The following is a 24,547-nucleotide window of genomic DNA, read 5'->3' as shown; positions in this document are numbered from 1 at the left end:
CTCCCTCGATTCATTTCTTGTCTTTCTTCCTTTTTTTTTGTCTCAGGTCACCGTCCCTTTCTCTCCACGTCCTGTCCCCTCTCTCACTGACCCCCTGCTCTCTCTGTCCACACACTCCCAAACCCCCACCCCCGTCAACACCCCCACCTGGTTCATTTCAGGCCAGGCTGGCAGTGGCCATGGCAACACTCCAGGAAGGTGGGTGAGTCAACAGAGAGCCACAGAGGCCCTTCTCTCAGCCTCCGTCTCTGGGGGCGAGAGGATGCAGCGAGGGGACATCAACTTTTACTAAAAAAGATCCCTGAATGACTGAATGAGAGGGGGAAGGTGGGAACTGTGGGGGAAGTCCAGAAGATAGACAAATAGAATTGAATAGAAAAAATAGAATTTAACTCGGAGTCAAGTTTCTTGATCTTAACGGCAAATACTCCTACATATGTGAGTCATGTCAGAATGGGTGCCAGTAGCACGTGTGCTATAAAAGAAGTCTGGAAATCACACTGTTGTGTGTTATTTTAATGTCGGCTCTGAGTTTTTGAAGCAGTGGGAGCCAAGCAATAAAGCTCCAAAGAGGCCAAATCGTCTAAAACCTGCAAATGTATTTAATAAGTGAAGTGAGACAGTGTTTAAAAGTATACTATGTTTAAAAGAGACCCGAGCCCTTTTTACACAGAAATCCCAAAATTCCACCACAATGAATATCCTTCTTTACGTTGCCTTTGTTTTTTTTACACTGAACAAAATAACAGCGGCATAATGCTGCCACAGTGTGCTAATTTGGATAGCATACCCGTATTCCACACGTAAAAGAGCGGAAACATGTCACACAACAGTGTCTGCCTCTAGTGAGTAGAGCAGCACCTTTTTTTAACCTGTTTTTATTACTGTAAATGTATTTTAAGTTATCCTAAACACATGTCCAAGTCTATCCAAAAGTAAATTCAAAGCTGTTGTTGAAATGTTTTGAGTACAGGTACGGTTCTGGGTTCTGTTGAAAGGTTATAAGCTGACAGAAGCTCTGGATGTGCTTCTGCCATTAATCTATAGGGGTTAAACACACTGAATTATTTTACCTAAACTTTTAATGCAAAACTAAGCCTGCAGTTGTCTTGTAACTGCCGCTATTAGCTTGAAGGTTGAGAAAGAAGAGAGAGTGAGTCACTGATCTACACGATCACTCATTGGCTGTTGTAGGCTCTATGGCGAGCATAGATGCTCCTCCGTCTTTTTACAGATTAAAGCCTGAAAAAGCAAAAAAGTATTGGACTAAATGTGCTACTGAAATGGATCCAAGAGACATTTAGGAATAAGAGAAGTAAGTTTATATATATAATAAGTTTCATCTTGAAATGGTTTTCATAGAATAGAATCACAAAAAACTAGAAATAGAAAGTGATGTCTTGCAAATCTGTGGTATCGACACCAACTTCAAACCATCTTGTCGTCAGCGTCAAGTCCAAAATAGAAGGAAGTTATCGCAATCTGCAAGCTGTCACTACCTCAAAGTGTTCAGGTTATTTTGTCCACTCCCTGCGGGTGTAAGTGAGCAGCCGGTTAGAAAACAGGCGCGGACAGGACTTAGGGAGAAAAGAGGAGTAGAGTAGAGGAGTCGAAGAGGAGATGTAAAGCGTCGCTATCTGGCTCTACAGTGTTGTGTCGAGGGTGCGATGGCTTGTGTCAGTTAACACTCATGCGGTACGTTTCCCCCGCCGTTGCCAAAATGGTGGACGAGGTGTCTGTGTGCGTGTGAACGTATATCATCATCAGCACTGTCAGTGTCAGGAGTCACAGTGTCTGTAACTGTGAAGACACGCACACACACCCACACACACACAAGTGGAGCAGACAGTCCTGGGATGGGTGACACAGACACATGTTTATCATTGAGGAGATTGGCTGGGTTCCTTTCATGTGAAAATGGCTGACTGTTCCCTCGCTCCCAGCCTGACCCCTCGGCTGACTTTATCTCCCGCTCGCTCTCACTTTCTACTTAGCTCTCTATCTCTCTCACACACACGCCGTCTCTCTCTTATATGATTGGTCTTTGCCTTTCTCCCTGGACAATTTCTCTTACGCACTTTCCTGTCTAATTCTGACCTCTTGTCCTTCATTTGACTTTACACCCTTTTTATTCCTCTTCATGTCTTTCTTTCTGTCTCTCTCTCTTTACCCTCTGACCCATCTGCTTTTCATCTCAGCCCACATCGACGGAGCCACGACGGAGTTACGTTGGGATGGGGGAGGAACATCCTTTCGATTATCACTGCCGACTGATTGATTCATGCGAGCGTTGAGTCAGTGCGTGTGTTTACGCGGATGCATTCCTGCGTGCGCGCTTGTGAAAAAAGACGTTAGTTATCAAGCTTCAGCAGGGGTGTTTGCCTTCTCATAATAAATGCAGATATTTGGCACACTCTGACACCCCCACCCCCCACCCTCACACACACACACACACACACACACACACACACACACACACACACACACACACACACACACACACACACACTCGCACACATATACACACAGCAGTTCTCAGTGAGATGAGCTGTCAGTCCCTGTTAGGCTTGGCATTCTCGTTAGCACGCGGTTTGGATCGCCTTTCAGAGGAGCTGAACTCGGGACCTTTTCCCCTTCAGTATTTCAGAAAGCGGCGAACAAGAGGGAAAGACAGACAGGAAGTGAGAGCCAAGGAGCTTTCATGACATCGGAGAGTTTGTGTTTAATCATTTGTTGAAATGTCTCCCGTGCTGTGTGAATTTTAAAATTCAAGAGTGTTCCTACACGGTTTCAAAGCTCATGCCCAAACTTAAATAATTGTGTCTTCGTCGAAGCGGCTTTGAGGTCACCCTCGGGTATATCGAAGGCCAGCTGTGGGGGAGAGAAATCAAGCTTACCAAAGCACATTTACCTTATGAATATCTTTACCTTAAGTTCCAATTACATTCCTTCCAAATGAGCCCCTGAAGAACCCATGGCTGATTAAAAGGAATTTATTTGTGTTTCTCTGGGAGAGAAAGTGGAATAGAGTTGCTTTTTACAAGAGCCAGATCAGCAGGTCCTCCTGGGTGGGCAGTGCTTCCCCCAGAAAAAGCTGAACCCAAACCAGACATCCTTCAGAATGATTTCGTCCACAATCACTGGTTCAGTGACGACTGCAAGCCATCCAAGATAAGCACCATTTTAAAGAAAAGCAGGGAAATTGCTCAAAGCAGAGGGGAACGTCCGGCAGACATGCCCAACAATTTTTCCAAAACTTGGCGACCTCCCAGCCAAAAAACTCCCACCAGTCTGCACCATCCCGGGTTAGCCCGAGTGAGGACGGGTGGTATTCCTGGAACATCTTGCAGACTTAAACCAGACTTTTATTTCCTTCATATAAGCTACTGATGGTTTTGACAAATAATCCGTCGGTCCCGGGAGAGAGTGGGTGGGGAGTGGGTCTAGGTGAGGTGTGCCATATTTGGTGCCACAGGGTTCAAGGTTTGGTCTTCAGGCACACCACTACGGGTTTTGAGGGGAAGGAATGCGGACGGAAATGTTTTACTTCAATGTAGTTTCTGCTTTTATTTAAGAGTTCTCGTTCTGCAAAATGAATTGCTTAAAGTGATGCAAGCCTCGCAAACATTTCACCATAAATAAGTGATAAGTTTCCGTCCAAGCTTTGGGGATGGCTCATATCAATGCCGGGAGTGATTGCTTTAGTAAAATTCCAGACAGTACTCCCTACTGTATGAGGACAGGGGAACTTCAAGAATAATTCAACTGAAGTCTTTAAAAGATGCATATAAAAGTAAAATTGCACACACACACACAAAAGAAATACTAAAGCAGAGTGAATTTAATAGTTTACCAGACATGTCAGTCCGATTGGACAAAGTCGAAGGAAGCTACACGACTCTTTGTTTTACCCTCGAATCGAAATGAAAGAACGCTTTTTTAATTTCTTGGTTTATTTTTCTTTCTTCTCTCTCAGCACCTCCTGTAATTTCGCTCTTTCTCTTTCCCCTTCTCATCATTCTCATCTTCTCTTCCCATGGTTTCCAGGGAGTCGTCCAGCTTTTGTTTGAGTCGGGGGCCGTTTTGTGTAAACAGCAGCCGGGCTGAGGTAAGATAGTGAAGTTCATGTGGTTTATACGACCTGATCGGTATTCCTCCTCTGACAAACAAGATAAAAACGGATCCTTGCTCTCTGTGGTTTTTCATATATATATTTTTAAATGTACATTTGGACTGATTAGGTGCATAGCTATTCAGGACACCAAGGCCAATGAACTGACTTACAAAATCCTTTGGTGTTCAGTCAAAGAGTAAGAGCTCATTTATTGAAACCTCTTGGACACGCATGTTTGCTTTCTTCAGCTGCAGCACTAGACTCCCTTGATTTGCCTCCTTGGCAGTGCAGCACAGAACTAATCCCTTACATGCAGCAGATTACGTACTGTACTATTTGTAGAGCTAGCATGCCGTTATTTATTATGAAAACCCATTAGTCCAGTTCAAAGGTCATGTCTTTTTACAAATGTAATAAATATTTTCCGAGCAGGCAGACTCAAAAACACAAATAGCCTAATGTAGAGAAATGGACAAACGCACGCAATGTTGTTTTTGCCGTTACTGATGTCCACAATTTACAGGGTCGTATCATATGTGCTGAATTCTCCAGAAATTGGTCAGAGGACAAAACAATGAAGGCAATTTTGTGATCATTTCACTCCTACGCTGAGCTATTGTGCAGGACAGCTATCGTCTGGAGGCAGCCGTAGGAAAATGTAAATCAGCTCTGCAGTCATGATTAACCTCGTCAAAGCCAAGACCAAACAAGAGTCAAGTCCAAGCAGACAAGCCAATGCCCTCCTTTTGACTATCGCCACAATGGGGTGCAAATTTGTCAGGATCATTATTGATAGTACACTGGACTTTTTATCATACTTGTGTTGGACAGGGTTTCTCAACAGCACATAAATCCAATCTGAGTGAGTGTGTAATCAGTAGCCAGCTGGACATTCATCTATAGATAGCAGAGCAATAAAGGCAATTACGCCTGTGATTTCCACATAATTGAGACTTCATTTGTGTCAGTTTCAGGAAAAATAACAAGCCCTCAAGAAAAATACGGAGACGCGACCAAGATAAATGAGGCTGGAGACGGAGGAAAGACCACAGCTTTAAAAACTACGAGTGCTAACAGCATGAGGCCCAGACTGCGCTCGGGTCTGCAGCGAGGGCAAGCGGTGTTGCAGCAGTGGTCAGCTGGGACTCCAAACATTGTCGTCACTCTCATCCTCTCTCCATCCCTCCCATCCTTCACCATATCCCTTCATCCACCCCCCCACATCCCACTAAATACCCCGGCTGTTAGCAGGCATTAAAAAGCCATTCACACTGCTCTCAAGTGCTTGGGTTGGCCGTCACCAGAGCTGACTACAGAGGCTTTGAGGTGGCCTGGCCTCTCTCTCTGTCTCTCTTTCTCTGTGTCTCTCATGCACTCTCCCCTTTGCATTTTGGCAAGCTGATAAAATAGACTCGTGTTTCCATTCCAATACTCACTCGCTCTCTGTGAGCTTTTCACAGAGATCAAACTTTTGGCTGTCAACAATGGCACGCATGCCTGCACCGTCTGTCCGTCAGGCCTCTGTCCGCCGCCCGAGGCGCTGACACTATTACCGGAGTGAATCAACAGCAGAAAAACCTATCAAAAACATAGGATTTGTTCATGTCGATCCAGAACATGGCTTGGCTCACACCGCACGCAGCACATATTTTTCATATTATCAGATTGTGTAAAGTCGGAGCTTGACGTAAGACGCTGAGGGCCACATCCGTTATAGACCAGTGGCAGGAAACATCTCTCTGGAGCACTTTCACCACCATCACAATAAAGCTCGGGAAGAACAGGGACAGATGCCATGCATGAAAAAAACACATTCCATTGTGAACTATGAGGATGCAGACAGACAGAACCAGTGGAAAAAAAGCGTCCTCTTTTAAAGTCATTTGCAAACTCGATTCGGGACCACACGTTTGATTTTAGACTTTCAACAATTAAATAATTTCTTCAGTTTTTCATTTGATGTCTTTGAGATACTGAAGATATTTTTTTTTTTTTTTAAATCTGACACTGTGGCCCACACCTCAGACAAACTGCACCCTGTATAACATCCTGGATGATGTTGCCTTAGAGTCAGTTAGTTAGCTGCGGACTACAATTTGAGCCCTGTTTTTTTTTTTTTCAGCCCATTATTATATTACACACTAATATAAATACTTTATTAGTTTTAACCATGAAAAGTATGCTGACATGCTACTAGGAGTTTGCAATCTAACTACTACTTCACTAGTACATACTGTATAACTGTATTGCTACTTTAGAGAAAAGTTAAAACATGATTCTCAGTCACCGGTGGGGAGGTGCAGGGATGAAAAAACACACAGAAGTGCCCCCTTGGGTGCCCCTATGGTATATAAAACTTGATAAAATGGCCTATAGGGTGCCCCATTGCATACAGCCAGTGCCCTTTTTTTTTGCCTATCTAGGCATATTTTAAAAGTTCATTATTAGCAAAAATGAATCCGATCCTTTCTTGACTGTGTACGTAAGGTGGACACACACCTTTGCCTGTAGCTCTCCTTCCTAAAAGCTGGACTCAAATGTGAGCATTTTGCACCATACATGAAAATTAGTGTGTGAAAATGAAAAATAATTCGGTTTGATTTGGTTTTCCTCTAAAAACCGAAGTTGGCAAAATTCCAGGTTGGAATCACAAAGCCTTATGAGAAAGCTGTTATCGTTACTCTCTTGTTAGCGAAGAGCAGTATTAAAAATACTCATCTAGCAGTTGCTCATTGTTGCCAGCGCTAACTGTTACATGATTTACTGCGATTCATCTTCCTCTGTTGTTGCCGTTGCTTCTTCTGCTGTTCGTCTCACACCACTTTCAGGAGTTACACTCTGTTCCATGTAAACTATCATTCATATCATATCAATAATTGCAGCTTGTCAGCTGTATGGTTTTGAATCGGGACTTTCAGTGTTTGGATCAGGTTGTTTGTGGAAAGATGCAGTGGGCCAAATGTAAAGGCTCAGACTCTGTATCAGCATGAAAATGTGCTATTCATATCCTGTGCTAGAAAGTGACACTATACATGAAATTAATATTATTCCAGGTCAAAATGCGGTTGCCATCTTCATTGGGTGGTACACTATGAGATGCTGTTACTGGCACAGAGCTGACAGGAGCATCAGAAACCAATAACTGTGTCTGCTTACACACCGCCTTTCTTCAGCCAAGTTAAACTCGCATATCTGTCTGTTCCAAGAGTCAATGTTAGCCGAGAACACCACTGTACTTTACAAGACTGTTTCTTTTCTGTATATAAAAGCTAGTAATTACATTTTTACGATGATTTATTATTTTTCAGTAATAAATCTGAATAAATAAATCAGAATTTTTCAAAAGTATTTTAAAAGTATTCTCAGAATAAGAAATTGCATTTTGAGAAATACACTTATTTGCTCTTTCAGCCAAGAAATATTCTAGCATTTAATCCCCCATTAAAACCAAAAATAATTGTCTTTTTTACACTCAAATGTCACAAAAATGAGATATAACATGTTAATTAGTGAGCTTTAAAGCCAGGCGAACTGATTTTCCCATTTCCAGTCGATAAGGTAACTGGCTTCTGTTTGTAGCTTTAAAGGGAGAGAGTGTATTTCCCAAACCTTAAAGCTATTTATTTTGAACTTTGAACTGCAAATGTATTGCTAATCCTTTTTGAGATATACTCAATTTAAAACGGTGCAAAATAATATATTTAATGTTTTACATAATTTACGTCAGCTTTATTAATTTGTATAAATATATGCTTATTCTGAATTTGATGCGAGCAACACATTTTGAACAAAAGGGGACAGGGCCAACAAAACACTGGGAAGGTTTTTTGAGCCAAAAACATCTGTTTGGAACAGGTTCAATGGGAACAGGTGATAGTGTCATGATTGGGTATAAAAAGGGCGTCGTGGAAAGGCTCAGTCGCTCACATGCACGGATGGGCGAGGTTGACTATTTTGTAAAGCACATGATTATATTCGGATTGACAGTTCATTTGCATTTTGCTTTTCTTTCTCTTTTTGCGTCTCTATTTTTTGGGAATCTGGGTCGTCTAACATCAAAGTGGCGTAAGTTGGTGCGTGTGAGCTAAAGTCTCGCTGTGAGAAGTTGTAGTCGTTCCCCAACTGATCACACAATGAACTTCTGTTCAGTGTGTGAGCAGTAAAGCCAGGCTTTATGGCAGAAACCAAGACTGGTATCCTCCAATGTCCTCAAACCACACTGAACCTCTGGAATATATGAGCAGAGTGCAAACATAATTTAATTTCGTGGATGCAATTGAAGCATTGAAAATCTGTCTATGCATGAATACTTCTGTATTCCATATGTGTGTGTGACTGCGCATTAAGACCCGAGCTCTAGACATCCCCCGCGCGCCCACGGGAACAAATTTGTCTGCGACAAAGTCAACTGCCCCACCTGTTCACCATTAATATAGGTTTTACTCCATCAAACCATTTCCCACACAATCCCACAGCTGTGATTCACACAACACACACATTCACCTCCGCAGCCCCTCAGGCTGACATGTTTCCCTGCTAATCTGTTTGCACAACTCTGGTGTGACCACAGGCCAATTACACATCGTCACATGATGCACACCCACAAGAGAGACCGAGGAAGAAAAATGAGAAAAGCGCCACCCACTGAGAGCCCCTCTTTCTTAACTTCTCCCCCTCTCAACGCTCTTTTCTCCCCTCTGGACCCTCTCCCCCATTCTCCCTCTCCTCATGGCTCTCTCACTTGTCCCATCCCCTCTGTCTCGAGCTCTCCCACACGGTTTGTGGCTGTAATTACAGCTGCCCATCATTTAGGCTCTCCCTAAACAAGGGCACCCCTCAGAGACCACGGTCCCGCTCTAAGTAAATTTGATTTCTCATCTCATTTACATTCCATAAACTTTGCCATATGTTTGATATTATATTTAAACTGCCGCAGTGGACGCCAAGAGAGTGTGTGCCTTGGGAAAGGTAGAGGAACTGTGCTGGAAAAACTGCGCTGGTGAATGACAGGTGAAATTGGCCGTGATGTGAGGGAGCAGGAGGGGGAAAAAACTCCAAACCAGCAGAGGGGAAGAGAGAGAAACTTCACAGCAGCATCCTTTATTTTTTTTCTTTCTCATTGTTGTCTTTTTTATCTTGGCACAGAGGAAAGTGTGGAGTGGAGAAAGTGAAAGGTTTCCTGTGTTATTGTTGCGTTTGCTCTCTCCCAGTACCACCAAATTGAACAATTTTATTTTCCTCTCCACTCTTTCCCGTATTGCCTGAGTGGCGTGGGGTTGCTCTGCCTCTCCCTGCTCCCTCCTTGTCCCCTTCCTCCACTTCTCTTTCTCATAATCCCTTTTTGTGTTCCTTTTCTTTTTTTTCTTTTGGTCCTTTCTCTCATGGTAGGGATTGACCAGGTCACACGTCAACAGCAGGGCAGCCAATTTTATCATTATTTCTTATCCCTTTTACGTGCCAGATGGATAGGAATTTTCACATAGGACTATAGAAAGAGTGCCAAATAGTTCAGTGAAGTATTTTGACACTACGTTGTGTACTTTTTTTCACTGTCTTGATATTTTAGTGCAAAAAATCTAAAAACAATCTCCATCCATCCATCCATCCATGAATTCGCTAAACCGATTATCTCGTTAAAACCAAATTTGCAAAGACTAATTGACTCAGACCTGTGTCGTTACAAAGAACTGAAGAAGTCATGTTCAACAGCGGTGGAGAGGGGGGTTGGGGAGGGGGTTCCTGGGGCCTTAGCCAAAGGGATGAGGTCATCCGGAGGGCAAGGACGAGGGCAACCGGCTCCCTCAGTCAATCCGGCTCAGGGAAAGTTCTGGGAACTCTAATTTGAAAGGTGAAACAGAGGCCTGAATGCACAAATGCCTGGAATCCCCTGAGCTACTGAGGGCACACTGGGGTAAAACAAATTTATTGACCAGGAGCTAAAGGATTCTGACGAAGGCTGCAGTAAGTTGAGGCCTAATGCCCGCCCAGGTGGTCAGCTGCTGGTTTGGGATCAGTTTTTAAATGCAGGTCCTTTATTTTTTTTATTAACCAGGTCTGGTGTTTTAAAAAGCAGCCAACTACGTGTATTGTATTGTGATAATGTGCATCAACATGTAGATCTGTTTTGTGACAACCTACAGTCAAGAAAAACATCCTTCTCATAGTGGTCAGATCGCTGTTCACACAACACAACTTTCTGTCGTGTAATCAGGAATCTTATAGTCGTCATGGTCTGTACACTACATGTACATGAACGTTAAGCGACAGCGGGTCAAACATCATCAGACCTTTCATCAGGAAGAATCACCTCCCCTTCCACAGCCTGGGTCTGCGCTCATTGGCTTAAGATTGCCAATCTGTCCCTGTCAGCCCGCTTGATATCTTTCGGGCTGATGCGAGGTATCAGCGGGCTCTAGGGTTTTTGAACAGTTCAGACATTGTGATCGAGCACAGTGGATTTTACCACTATTCTGGGGGCTTTTGTCGGCAATCTCAAAAATCAGGTCTACAGTCCTTTAGTGTGAACCTGGCATTATGTGTTACAGGAAGGAACCAAAGTACAGAAACTCGTGACTGAGAACAGATCTGCAATGGGAGGATGAAAGTATGTACAGACGGTAACATTTTTCAAATAAGTGACTCAGCTCAGTTTGACCTGTGCAGTTCTGTGTTTGTGCTTTCACTTATCTGTGTAATCTATCCCTGGAAAACTGTTTGTGCTGGTATCTGAGCATCTGTGTCTCAAGTCTGGTTAATGGCACTGGAGCCTGTCTCCTGCCTCCCGCCGCTTGTCTGTCTGATGACCTGCCTCCCCTCCTGCCAGTCTATTTACCCAATGATCTTTACACGCTGCGTCTCACTCTCTGTCTTCCTGCTTCACTTCTTACCTGTCTCTCTCTCTCTGTGCCTCTTTAAACGGAGAGGTACTCTTAGATGGAGAGGTGTGTAATGAGTGTCACTCCACCCAACTGCATGGAGAGGTAGATAGAACGAACGACAGGATGTGCTTCCTAATAAAGTTTACAAGCGGAGCCTTGTTTAAGGGGTCCAACGAGCAGTTTTCACATCGGTAAGGGAGTCGGGGACCAGCCTCAGGGCCGGGTTAATGCACACACAAAAAAACAGTAGCCATTGGAGTAACATATCTCAGTTAAGATCACTTTATTTTTGTGGCTTCATACTTGGACCCGAGAGAGGTTTATGAAATTTTAAATTGAGCCCATGATGTCGATGATTGAAGCCTCTATAATGCTGAGAATATTGCTCATATGAATACAGTATTGTGAGCATGCTGTTTCTCATCTCATGCTATTTTGTTGTTTCATTATTTTCTATTTGTTTCACCCGTAGTGTTATCATCTGGTTCATGTGCTGTTGCTACTACAGTATATAGGCCAGACCTGTGATGTTCAGTGGTGATTCTGGAGTATGTTGGGGCGATAGGCAAAAGTTTCCAGGGCGCCCCTTCCAACAAGTGTTCATCACCGTTGTATTATAAATAATCTTACACCAACAAAAAATTTAGAAATCCTAAAATGTTTTTCATTTCACATGTTCAGATTTTGGAAACTACACTTCTTCGAAACTAGAACAATAAAAAATGCAGGTCAATAAGTAACTTCAAAGGTGCAACACAAGCTCAATGAGAATGATATGGTGGGGCCCCGTTAGGGAGGTTTCCTACTAAGATGTCACTGCAAATCATCCATTGGTCTTTTTTAAGGGGAAGCAGTTTGCGATCACTGCCGTTTGCACTTTCTGAGATGTTTCTCTGTTTTTTCCTGTTTTTTTTCCTAGAGGGTTTTTGAGGTAACACTGTGCAGTGCCTTTATGGGAGGTTTATAGGAGTTTATGTGTCATGGCCGTCAGGGCCCCCTTTCCCAAAAAGTTGCCTGACGATGCGCCTCTGGTGATGCTAGTTTTATGGAGACCTGACAAAGACTTTGGGGTTGAAACATGTTTGCGTTTTTAATGATTTAGCCACTACAATAAAGACTTTTTAATACTTCCTTGTATTTGGAGCGCCTGGATTTCCTTCTTGTTTTGAAGTACACCGCAGAGCATGACCTAAAAGATCCGCCATTGCTTGATTTGTTTCTCTTCTGAGCTCTCCCGTTTGACATTTGCGGAGTTAAGTTGAAATTATCTTGACTCAACACATTAGTGCTACTCAGTGGCCAATTGTTTCATCATGAATGAGCTACAGTGACATTTGACCCCAATCAACACTTTTTAAATGTGACTACAGTAGAATCAAAGTGTTTTCATACAGGACAGATGCTCCACTGTGTGAATGTGTGACACACACTTTTGCCAGAAAAAATGACGTACATGTTCCCAACAAGTCTGAGTGGATAAATAAACATTAAAAGCACAACTGAAGCATTATTATTGGACTTGCGGGATAATGCAAGTAAATGGTGTGAAAGTGAAAATGAGCGTGAACATGTAGGTTTTTGGAGAGGGGGGTTGTAGGAAGGTGAGAGGTGTAAGTAGAGCTGAAGTGCTCCACTGGGTTGTGTATAATGGGGACAGGGCAGGAGGGGGCAGAGAAGACGCATGGGTCACATTAAAACCGGGTTCAGTGAGAGGGCTCCACTAATGCTACCTAATCCCCGACAAGCCCGGCTCTCTCAACGCACACACATGCACGCAGTTGTTCTCCGCTGGCACCTATTTACGACTGTTGGCCAGTGGTGTGTGAGAGGTGTGGTAGTATGTGTGGCTGATGTCACACGCAGGCCGGGACGCTGAGTTCATCTCGGACCACCAAGCATCCGACATGGAAAGTGGCATGCCACGGCGTACTGGCAGTCATTTTTCCATGTTCACCCGCGATATTGATACACACACATTGTCCGGTTACTCGTCGGCTGCTGCTCTTTCACTCTTTACGTTTGTAAGCACTAATATACGGTATTTTTATGACTGTTGTGCAGTTAGATCTGCATCCTCAATAAATTTAAATAACATTACTTTCTCCATGGACAAAAAATAAGAATCATTTATTAGTTGCTGCTTATTGTATTTGTAAGATGTTTACCATCAATTTGTTATATTCTTTAATAAATTTGGCCTAAATGATTAAATCAGTTGAGCGTGTGTTCAAAGAGCTGTTGGAAGGTGCAACGCATTTTGGACAGGGACGCAGACAGGCTGGTGCAGCGATGCCGTGACAAACTGACACTTTTGATAAGAATAGAAACATCTTAATATATCGTATGTAATGCCGAATTTACAAGAAGGCACCAGTGATTCAGAATGTGCCATAGCCATTTCACTAAGTTCTTTAAGTTTCTCCTTCCACGAGAACTCTTAAAATCAAGCGATTTGTAAGGGAGTCTGGGGAAATTGCCGTTACTAGTTCAACGGTTAGCTGAACAGACAGACATCTGCTACTAACATCGTCAGGAACGAGAGCCCAAACATGTCATTTGCATCATGGTGAACCACACAGAAATCAGACCGCGTTCAATCCATTCTGCTTGTTGTTGTGGCCTCCTCTTCTTGAGGATGTCAGTTGTGTAGGAAGTCCTACAATGTGGCCCAGGACATGTGCCCACACGCTGCTAAAACAATGTGGTCACATGCATCCCAGACCACATTGGATGTGGTCTGAGTGATTGGATCGCAAATGCGTCCTCAGCTTGCTCGACTACACTCGTACACAGAGATGTCCACTTGTGATCGGATCACTCAGGACACATGTTGATGCCAAATGTGAACAGCCTCAATGAAACCGAGAGAGCAGAAGTGGTCGAGCAAGCTAGAGTGTGAATATACACAGGGAGCGACAATACTGAGGATAAAATGGGGAAGAAAGAGAAAAAAATTGTTCTGATTTTTTACTTGCCAGATTTTGTGTGGATGCAGCTGAAGCGCACCTTTCATCCTGTCCTGTAGCTCAGACAACCAAACCTTCAACTCACATAGAGAGAGCAGAGGCACATAAAGAGAGTGATGTAACCTGGTCGCAGTGACCGCTGTCAGGAGGAGGGAGGCAACACACCACTGCCAAAAGGTTGACCCTCAGAAACATCCCAAACACAACAAAATGATAAGGAATACCTCCAAATTACAGGCAGAGTGTAAAGACTCTTGTCTCAACTAAAGCACAAACTTCATCACATCGCAGGTACATACGATGACGCCTGGTTTAAGCGGGGGGCTAACGTGGTTAAACAAAGGTTATAAACGACGTCCCAAAAGACAACAACATTCCAGAGGGGCCAAGTGGGTCTCTGAGGAAATCAGTCAGTCACATTCCTGTCTGTGATCAATCAGCCCCTGGCCCAGACAACCTGAGATTAACCTCAGCCTTCCTGGAAACTACCTGCCCTTCCCGTGGAAAACAACCTCCAGCTCTGTACAATTTAGTGCAGTCTCCCTTGTTGGGGATGAGCAGATATGTGTTGTAGAAATATAATGTGTGTGTGTCTTTGAGACTACCTGCCTGCAGGAAAACACACTCAACCGCCATTCACTTTACTGCAATTTCCACTGTTAGGATGACAAAATAATTACACGGAAACGGTGCAGTGCTCGTGTGGGCGTGTGCTGGGAAGCTCTGGTCCTCATTTGAAGGGAAGATGACTGCGCAGCGAAGACGGATCGGCAGTGTGATGTGAGGCCGTTAACAATTGAAGCAGACAGCAGCGCTCGTTTTCTCCGCCAAAGGGAGGACGTGGGCGAAGGGAGGAGGGAAGGATTTGGCACATCGGACGCTAAAGTATGGAAGAGCACTCCGACCTGCCACGCTTAGCTCGGTACCTCAGCAGCACTCAGCTCAGCGACAATGTGGCGGAGTCATTACTTCAGGTCTCTCAGGTGCAGTGAGGAGGGATGTGACCTCTGCTGGATTCACTGAATGGGGACAACGCAGCAGGTTTATAGAGGAGCAGGGAGTACAGAAGAAAAGAAAACAACGTTGGACTTCTTTTATCGCTTTTTATCTTGTCGCTGCAATTTACCTGGTTCCTGTTTTCTTTAAACATTTCATTTTTTCTCACAAAATATGAATCCGGTTAAAAGAATTTGTGAATTATTCAGTAGTCAAGTGCACAGTGCGCCTGTTTTCTCAGCGTCCACAACCAGCCTCTCTACCTCGCTGTCAGCCTGCAGTGTTTCTGGCCAGCACATAATTGTCTAAGTGCTTCTGGATGGCAGCAGGCTATTTGGTCATTAAGGGGCCTATTAAGTCATTAGTGCAACAGTGGGACTGCCGTCTGCCTGCCGACAGCACCAGATGATCGGTCTGATACGCGTTGCCTCGCAGTTTTCCACATATTTGCGCAGGTAATTATAGCTTAGATGTGAAACACCCTCAGATGTCACGCTTAAAGAGGGGATACATGTCGCCAGCACACTTTAAAGGTAATCTCCTCCTCCTCCTCCTCCTCCACCTCTTTTTCCACTCGGGGTGTGCAGATGAGCAATGGGTTAGCAATGGGACAACCAGAGCCTCGGGACATGTCAGAGAGAATAGATAGGGGGCGAGAAGGAGGGAACAGAGATCCAAAATGAATGAGGAGGTCAGACAAAGAATCGCTTTTTCCATCCGTCAGCCTCGGCGGCCAACACATCGCTTCAAACCAAAACGCACACGCCCGTCACGGAATGTAAATATTTGGATATGGGTAAAGTTGGATGTGACTTAATTCCTCCCTGTAAAGATGTCCTGTTTAGCTGAACACAGTCCAAAGAACACAAGGAGAAGTATTCTGCATGATTTGATAGGACGCATGAGAGTCTTATTTTGATTTCTGTGCTGCTGTAACTCCTAGCCGGGCTCACAATATTATATTCACCGCTTACCATAAATGCTCATCAAATAAACTGCCCTCCACAGCCAGAAAAAACCTCTGGATCTGTCCAGAGACAGACATTCCTCCTGGATGTGAGCTGTATTTTACTTTTACTGTTTTTAAATCATTTTCAAATCACCCATCGGTATCCTTGGGCCATATACTTTACAAGGTCCAATCTGAATGGGAAAACCAAACACAAACACAAATCAAATTTGAAAATCATATAAAGTAATAGTGTCTTATGGGAAACACAGACTGTGTGGTTCTAAACACAGTTGAGGGAATGCCTCTGGCCCGGGCAGATAAAAGTTTCACTTTATGACCACTGTGTGTAAATTCGGTGGTTTGCTATCCTAGCACCATGCACTTTTCATTATATATTTTCATGCATATATTGGAAAAACTCATGTTTCATATTACTTTACCGCAAAGAAATGCACTGTTGTGATATTTCAGCCACATCTCCTCACCACAGCGTGTGTGAAGCTGCAGTGTCAGCACAACAAAAAGGCCTCAGCCTGACGTCTTCCCTAGCAGAGAGATGGCACAGGAGGGTTCACTGATTGAAATAGAAATGTCAGATTGACACTGAGGCTGTAAACAGAGCTCACCAGGAGGAGGGCGCCCTCCTGCTGAGAGGAAACCAGATTCTGTCACCTACCACGCCCCCATCCCTTCCAACCTTAACCCGCTCGAGGGGACGGGAGCGGGCCTATGTTCCCACTGCCCTGTGTTCCCACAACACTTGGGTGTAGCCGACAGTCAACCACCGCTCTCTTTCTCTCTTGCACACACACAAACACCTACACATAGTTACACAAGTCATGGCACAGAATAGCCCGAGCTAATGGAAACTCAGCCTGGCCAGAGGTTGAGCCAGGTACTCTATCAGATTGGGCGCTGCCTGCCTGCTCAGCGGTGCCCAGACTGACCCCAGCAGACTGCCAGTCTCCTTACCGCTCTGCTGCTCCTCGGCTCCGCTACCACCTCCCGCCATGACCCTTGACCCCTGCCCAGGAGACAGGCGCCACCAATATGATGCAATTTCTCTCCGACATGGACCAGTGGCCTCAGCTGCAATGCGACCCAGGGAAAATAAATACGGGTGTTTATTTGGTGGGAGCGTGAGAGGCTCACAGGCTGGAGCCACCCTCAAGTTTCCCAAAAGCAGCTTTGCACTGGAGCTGTTTCTGTTCCTTATCTTAACCTCAATAACATACGGTATGCAGGTGAAAATAAGCCATTGTGTTTTGGAAGTGGACCACTGTGATACGGAGGCTGGTATGGTATAATACTTGATAAATCATGATGATTATTCACTGAGCCACTGTTGAGGGAACAGCGGGTGTATCAGAGTCGCCTCTCAGAGCTGCGATTGTGCAGCTTGAACCCTTCTGTTTCACAAAGACTTTAGTGCTGTCCAGCCCGCCCGCCTGTCAACCCACATCAGCCTCCAAAGAACTGGAGAAGAACCAGGCACCATGATCCTCCTCTGTTTCTATAAAACTCTAAACTGCCTCTCACTGAGACATCCACACCTCTGCTCTCTGTGATCTAAAGAGACCATGGAGAGTTTCAGACAGACAGAGCTCTTGTTAGACCACAATGGTCTAAAGACGGCTCTGGCATACTTATCGTCTCTTCGTCCCTCCTACGCTACCACCAACACCACTCGAAAGAGATCGCTGAATTAAAACACACACTTCTCCGCCTCCTTATGATTATGATCCGCTTTGCCAGTTTTCATCTAAAGACTACTTCCTCTGAGGACCAGTGCTTCAAGACTAGGGACGGGAATCGAGTACCCGAACTGTTGAGAACTGGTTCAATAAGGGAATCGATAATGAATTGGGATCAATAAAATCCCCTCCCGGCTCAAGACCGCCCCTCTACCAGTGGTTCTTGGATCAGGCCCTTCTGGGGAACCTCCAGTCCGACCAAACGATGAATCACCAGCGTTCATGTTTCTAAGAGCCTCTTGGTGAAGTCAAAGTCACAGGATATTGTAGGCAGCTACTTTTATTGAGAACAAACAATATGTGGGCCGTCAGGGTTTGGAACCCTTCCCGACTCAGATCTCCCTTTAAGCATTGCTCATGTTTCAGATTAGCGTTAGCGGTGAGACGACGCACATCAGTCTCCCTGCGTTCTCGACCCCGCCGCTGCCTTTACAGTTTTTCTTTTTTCCCCAGCCAGTCTCTATCTGTGCCTCCGCCTCTGTGTGTCTCACTCCTCTTTCTCCTGACTCCCACCCACACGCTTTCTCTTCGACTCTTTTTCCTCTATCCGTCCTCCTGACCTCATCCTTGTTACAGTCGAGCGTAGCGGGAATCAATCAACCATAGTGTTCAGATTAAATCACAAATTATTATAATTGAGAATAATGGTTTCCATGTCAGTTTCAGTTCAGCTCTCAATTGTTCTCGTACATATCTGGAAATGAGGGGGCTGGAAGCTCAGACGTCCAGCGGCGCTTGTGCTCTGGTGGGGTGAAACTCAAGTTATCCATGATCCAGTTTTGACTGAATTTCCACGGCAATAAAATTCTGATCTGAATTTGAGCACCTGTCTTGTAAAAAATCTTACGCGGCCTTGTAAATTCAGTGCATTCTGCCCATTCTTTCCACTGCAGAACAATAGTTGAGTATACTTATTAAAGTCAAATAGATGTTCTCAGGAAACATAGACGCCGCTTTCTAAAGTTGGACTGCTACTCAACTCTGTTAGGATGTAATTTAAAACAGTGTTGTTTTTAGGGGCAACTGCCGTGCCTGCCGCACTAAATACAGATCAGCAGCAGGGACGGTTAAACTGAGACTACTTTATAGATCCAATCCCTTTAAGATAACAAGAAAAACAACACGTCTACGGGAGATAACACACTACGCAAATTGCAAAGCCCTCCTGACAGCATTAGCACTTCTCCTCTTCATTACCGAGAAGCTCGGTGTGTCTCGCTGAGCTTATTTCTAGGGGAAGTAAAGCTCCCTGGCATGTGCAGGGCATGGGGTGCGACTTTGACAGCGTAGTTAGGAGGTGCTGATGAAAGAGGAGAGGCTGGGAGCCCACTGCCTCTCAAATTAGCCCCTCCGACCTGTCACATGGAGGTGTGGGCCCTCGCAGATTCTGTTGCACTGCACCGCCAAAGTGCATGCGTGGAGCTTTTGCGTGCATTCGTGTTGGGTGTGGTGTGCTTGAAAGGCACGTGTGTTTGGTCGCGCTGAAGTGTTTTCCCTCCCTAATGTCGATCAAAGGTCGTCTGAGAACGTAAATCAGAACAGAGCATCTTCCTCGTGCTGTCGAGGCTCGTCACAGTTTTTTTGAGCGACCTCCCACAGTTCGAAAAATGGTCTCCAGTCTTTATGGTAGGGGACCTCCGACTGACTAATTCTTTAAATAGATGCATCTTCCCGTCACCTCTTTATCATCCGACAAGAAATTAAAGATGGGGACACTCCCCATGTTTTGCTCATCAAGTAATTAGGTTGTTTCGTTCATCTTCCAGTCTCCTATTACGGCGCGACCTCTGCAATGCCGCAGAGAGTCAGACAGACAGTCTGCATTAATGGAAGAAGGATCTCTCCGCTCTTCTCACCTTCTCTAATCTGTTCTGCATGTGCATCGCTCAGCCTGACGCCCTCTGCAGACTCAGCTGATGAGTGTGTTTGTTTAGTGAGGTGGAGGGACATCCATAACCGTAAAGCTGTCCCCGGGAGAAAGGTTTTAATCACTTTTTTTTATCCTCATATTGTCTCTTCCCACATTCTCTGACTGTTTCTCTGCAACACCCAGAATCTGTGCACACACACACTCAACTTTTACTGTATATTACGGAGCCCAACCTGCTTGTCTGAATGACACACAGAATAAACAATCTGACATCTGCTATTCCAGCTGTGTACACACAGGGAATCAAATGCAAAAGGGAGAAAACAAACAAGTGTTCCTTCCTCCTCTTACCTGAGAGAAGTTGAGCCCGTTGAGAGGGTGACACTGCTCCTCCACCCGCTCCACCGCCCCCGTGATCTTTCCCATCCTCTCAGCCTCTTGAGCCAAGTACAGGTCCAGCACCGGCGTCCCCCTGGACCGGACGTCCCACTCTGTCAACGAGTTGACCATCAGCATCACCCACACAGGCCTTTTCCTCTCCCAGTTTCCAGCAATGGCGTTGAACAGGTAGTCAGCATACAGGCCGCGGCCACGCTGGTCGGCAGTCATCCAGTAGGGCATCATGTGTTTGACGTAGTCCAGGTGGCGTTTGAGGCGGCGGTACAGGTCTCGAGGTAGCAGCATCTGCAGGTTCTCGCCGTGGGGCAGCAGCTGGCAGCTGGTCAGCTTGGAGATGGTGAGAGGGTCGGTCAGGTCGAGCTCAAAGAAAACATTGCGGCTGTTGTGGAAGGCCTGCTTGGACCTGTCGGGGATGAAGTCCCAGACCCGAGTGTAGGGCACGTGGATGGTACCGAACAAGTACGAAGGTGGGTGAGGAGGCGCGCGCTTTACTCGCCACAGGAAAGAGTTCATGTCGCTTTGCTGTCGAAGTGGAAGAAGAAGGAGGGAAGCAAAGAAAATAAGATTTTGAGAGCGAAAGGAAATAAAAACACCAGAGCCGTCGCGCTAGAGCAATTCAGCGCGGCTTAAAACTAAAGCTGACACATTTTTCCTCTATTGTGGTTTACTGGCTCATAGGCTCGGGTCAACAAGTTAAAGATTGAAATACCATTTTGAGACGACGGCAGGGGAAGCATGAAGTCCTGTCAGCTCGGGGCTGAGCTGCGAGGGCTTGCTGCTGTGGTGCAGGCAGCGGGTTTATAGAGGGGCCTTCTGGGCTGTAAACAGACCCCCGTGTATTGTTGAGGTGCATACCTCGGTTGCCAAAGCCTCTTTCGGCCTGGGAAGCATTTTGAAGGCTGCAGTGCAAATATACTGCGCTGGAGCTCATAAAAGCCAAAAAGCTGAAAGAAACCTGCTCTCAGCTCTCTGACCCCACTGTGATACTTTTGTTTGTGAATTATTTTTTTTTTTTACGCCAGACGGGGAGATCTGCTGCCGACAGCCTTAAGTACAACACTGTTTTTGTCCTCTGCAGGAAGTGTTTGTCTACTGTGGTTATCTTTTACACAAAACAATGCCGCGATGGAAATTGAATCGCCCAAGCCACCGAAAACGAGCGTATAAGGCCTCACACCGCCTTTAAAATATGTTTCTTGTTAAGAGCTCTGTGAATGTGCTGTGCATGTGCGATGACTTTGATGTTGGCATTATTCGAATATGAAGAAAGAATTAGCTTCTATAAACAGAATCAAACTCCTGGCCTCTGAGACACGCTGCAATCAGGCATTCGAGGGATGAAACCCATTACTGTAAAATAAAGTTATTCTTAGAAAATGTTTACTTCTAAAATTCAATCAGAATTTCCTTCAGATGTGTTCCAATTATGATGCGCGCTGCCAACGCTGCCTTTGTCACATAAAACTCTCTACAGCTTCTGCCAAGAGCCAGTCAAGTCCTCACTGTGGGATGTTCTGTTATCATCACAGTTAACTACAATGAACATGCAGTCATCTCTGGCACGGTCTCTCCCTGTGTCTCTGACAAAACGCGTCTAAAGTGCTGCACTTAATGCGAGAGCAGCTTTTCCTTCTTTACCCAAATGTTTGCTTCTAACTCGATTTTCGGGCTGGCAGGGCGCACACTGACGGGAACACTTTGGACGGCATTAGATGCATTAGTGCATTCTCCATCATATTTTTCAGACACGGAAAGTTACAAAGCAGAACCTATTTTTTTATGCGTGTGCAGCATTTTGTCATCCCTTAACAAGCTACTCAGGCCCCTAAATGAGGACTTTCTCGACATGGAAAGTAAGTGTGGTCGTGTCCCGAGGAGAGAGGAAGAGGAGAGATTCCCCTCTGCTGCTGAAGCTGACGCTGCGTGGACGCTTTTGGAGAGCCCTGACGCGCACGGCTCCGTTTTTTATGGGGGTAATTACTCTTAACAGAAAACAGAGACCACTGTACTGACGCATTACAAATCACATGAAGTCTTCAGTGATCGCTGACAACACATTCATTATCCGCACGTACGGGACATAATGCGCACATGAAACAAAAGCCTTCCTTGGCGCGCACAGCCAAGAGCCATATTTATAAATGTGCCTGTTGCTGAGTGGGGTTTTTTTGTTTTGTTTTTCCAGATATGAAGCTTGTTGGATGTGATGATTTTAATTAATGTCCCTCCCTCCTTAGAGGATGCGTTCACAGTGGGAGGCCGGCCGACAGGATGCGTGAACCGGAGCCGGAGCACGGCTGAGCGCCGCTGCGCCTCCCCGCCATGAGGACTTCAAGCCACATCCATGATTCTTACCAATGTGCCCGATAAGTGTTTTAATGGGCCTTGTGTTGCGGTGAAACACGATCGCGACTGAGAAAAAAGGTCAGGGAAACTTTTTCCAAATGAAGTCAAGTCACCCGTGGGTGTTCCCCCCACTTGCGTTTGTCACATAAACAGTCATAAAGTTGGCGAGAGTTAACAATTTCTCCTGGAAACCGCTTTTATTCCAGCTGGAGTTCTGGGAGGTTCATTTATGAGCCAGTACAGAAAATACCTGAAGATAAGGCAGTGGTGTCTCTAATCACTGTCTCCTAGTTAATATTAATTAGCCTGATATTAATACACGTTATTATTATTTATTAATTATCATTATTAGACATTGTAGACAGAATGCCAATTAACAAGCAATCCTAATCATGCAATTTGAACTCGCGCATCTTTATTTATTATTTGTTCATCTTATCATCAGTTTATTATTTATTCATAAAAGGTATCCAAATGTATTTTTTTTAAATAGGCCATAACCTTTGACCTCATTATAAAGCAGGACTTTGAGAAATGACATGAGGTGTGATTGTCTCGCCCTGCCATAAACATTATATCTTAAAACAATTTAAATACTATTAGAAATAATAAAGTTTAGTCTCACCGTTGTTTCTCCAGCTAGAACCAAGAAACATTTTTTGAAATGACCAGTGTTGTCCCCACTACTTTTAAAAGGCGTATGTTTTAAGATAGCTTCCACCAAGAAATGTAAACTAACATATGGAATTAAATGCATTTTGATGTGCCATTACGCAAGTTATGTAGTTTTTTAAATTAATTTCTCCATCTGAGCCCTCATGTTCCCACCGCTTCTCAACACAAAGTGACGCTCTCGCCCAGAAAGCTCACTTAGGCTCATTTTTGACAACAAGTGTCACTTCTGTTGGCTTCAACGAGCTGAAATCTTGTGTATAGTCTCCATGAAGTTTCTAACACGCGTCTATCTCGGTAGAAGGAGGGAAAAAAGGGGGTGTCCTTGAGTTGATAAAGTGCCCCGACACGACTCACCGACTTTGGTGGGTCGCACTGCCTCGGTCTGTCCGGTCGATGTGCGCCCCAGGGTGCCACAGTGTGCAGGAGAGCGCTCAGGAAGACCCAGCTGAATCCCGGCAGACAGACCATCGTGTCGAGGTGACAGGACACTTCTAACAGTCGGCTCTCAGACACTTTAAAGTCTGCTCTCTTCTCACTGCCCTCTCCTCTTGAAATAAAAAAAAAAGAAAAGAAAACGTTACCGGTGGCCTCTTGGCTCACATGTGCCGCTCGGCTGGAGGACCATTCCGCCCCTTCGACATTCCCGACTGCTCTCCGCGGCTGCAGTTGAGTTAGTCTGTCCAAAAAAACTGTTCCTCCTTGAAGCAGGAGCTGCTGCTGCTGCTGCTCCAAACTCTTTGGAGAGTTTCCGCGGTGCGCTCCGAAAAGTTTGGAGCGCCTGGACTGGTACAGAGAGGGAGGTGGGACGATTTGAGTAGCCCCTCTACCCCCAGCCCAACACACACACACACACACACACACACACACACACAAACCTGCTTCTTTTAAGAGGAGGGAGCGCAGGTTCAGAGAGGGATGACAGGTTTGCGTGAGTAAAGCCCCTCAAGACAGACCCAAAAAGAGAGCGGAGTGGTGAATGAATGCTCCTATAGCGTCCTGTCTGCAGTGAGAGCTCGGACATAAGGCAGTGTTTATAGTCTGCTAGGATGTCTGTCAGGCTCAAGAAGGAGTTCATATGGTTGTTTTCATATTTTAGATCTTCTCTGGTATCATTTTATGAGGTCACTAATTTAGCAGTGAACTTGTTTAAAGGTGCGCTATGTAGTTTTTAATCAGGAGAGAAAGATCTTCATTGACTGATTTCTTATTCATGAATGAACTGAATAAACAAACTGACCTTAAAGGGCAACACATGCTGTTTTACTTTGTTTATGTGTGGCGGACCCTGCCACCTTTCTATCTTCAAACAGTGTTCCGAGGACCTTATTTTCCTCTGAGAACAGCTTGTTTATTCAGTTATGGGGAAAAATAAATAGTTCTGAGTTTGTGTCATTACCTCACTAATATTGTAAATATTAAAATCCTGTGTTTGAATTTCTCCTCCGCCCCTTTAACTTGATCGTATTTATTTATGTTATGCCTGTTATTGACTAAACTCTTGCAGCTCAAAGATTTTAAAAATGACCACTCTCTCACAGTCTTCCTTCAGATGGACGGCCTGATGTCCGGTTCCCTGAATTGTATTTTCTTGCATCAG

The 24,547-nt window shown here is 44.9% G+C and overlaps 2 protein-coding genes across 5 annotated transcripts in view; one reads left to right on the top strand and one right to left on the bottom strand.

Moving 5' to 3' along the window:
• The window catches only part of LOC311259106 (uncharacterized protein), a 76,964-nt gene extending 72,866 nt beyond the window's left edge, over positions 1–4,098 (top strand). For 3 of the 4 annotated variants that reach the window (XR_014622821.1, XR_014622822.1, XM_084355976.1), the window contains exon 3: positions 47–344. Coding sequence is in view for 1 of the 4 variants with exons in the window: in XM_084355976.1 (XP_084212102.1) it covers positions 47–292 (246 nt within the window). In the remaining 3 variants the exon portion in view is untranslated. Of the gene's footprint in view, positions 1–46; positions 345–4,047 lie in introns of those variants that run through there. The other variant, XR_014622820.1, reaches the window with a different exon arrangement.
• The window catches only part of trabd2b (TraB domain containing 2B), a 67,379-nt gene extending 43,701 nt beyond the window's left edge, over positions 1–23,678 (bottom strand). Inside the window, exons 1-2 of the mRNA XM_084355975.1 lie at positions 23,305–23,678; positions 19,882–20,451 (exon numbers count right to left, since the gene is read on the bottom strand). Of these exons, the coding sequence (XP_084212101.1) occupies positions 19,882–20,451; positions 23,305–23,418 (684 nt within the window). The 5' untranslated portion in view covers positions 23,419–23,678. The remainder of the gene's footprint in view (positions 1–19,881; positions 20,452–23,304) is intronic.
• Positions 23,679–24,547: the final 869 nt, after the last annotated feature.

The sequence above is a fragment of the Pagrus pagrus genome (assembly GCF_965226575.1).
Source record: "Pagrus pagrus genome assembly, chromosome: 6".
Taxonomy (NCBI): Eukaryota; Metazoa; Chordata; class Actinopteri; order Spariformes; family Sparidae; genus Pagrus; species Pagrus pagrus.
Note: the sequence above shows the minus strand (reverse complement) of the source record. Positions and strands in the feature narration are given on the sequence as shown.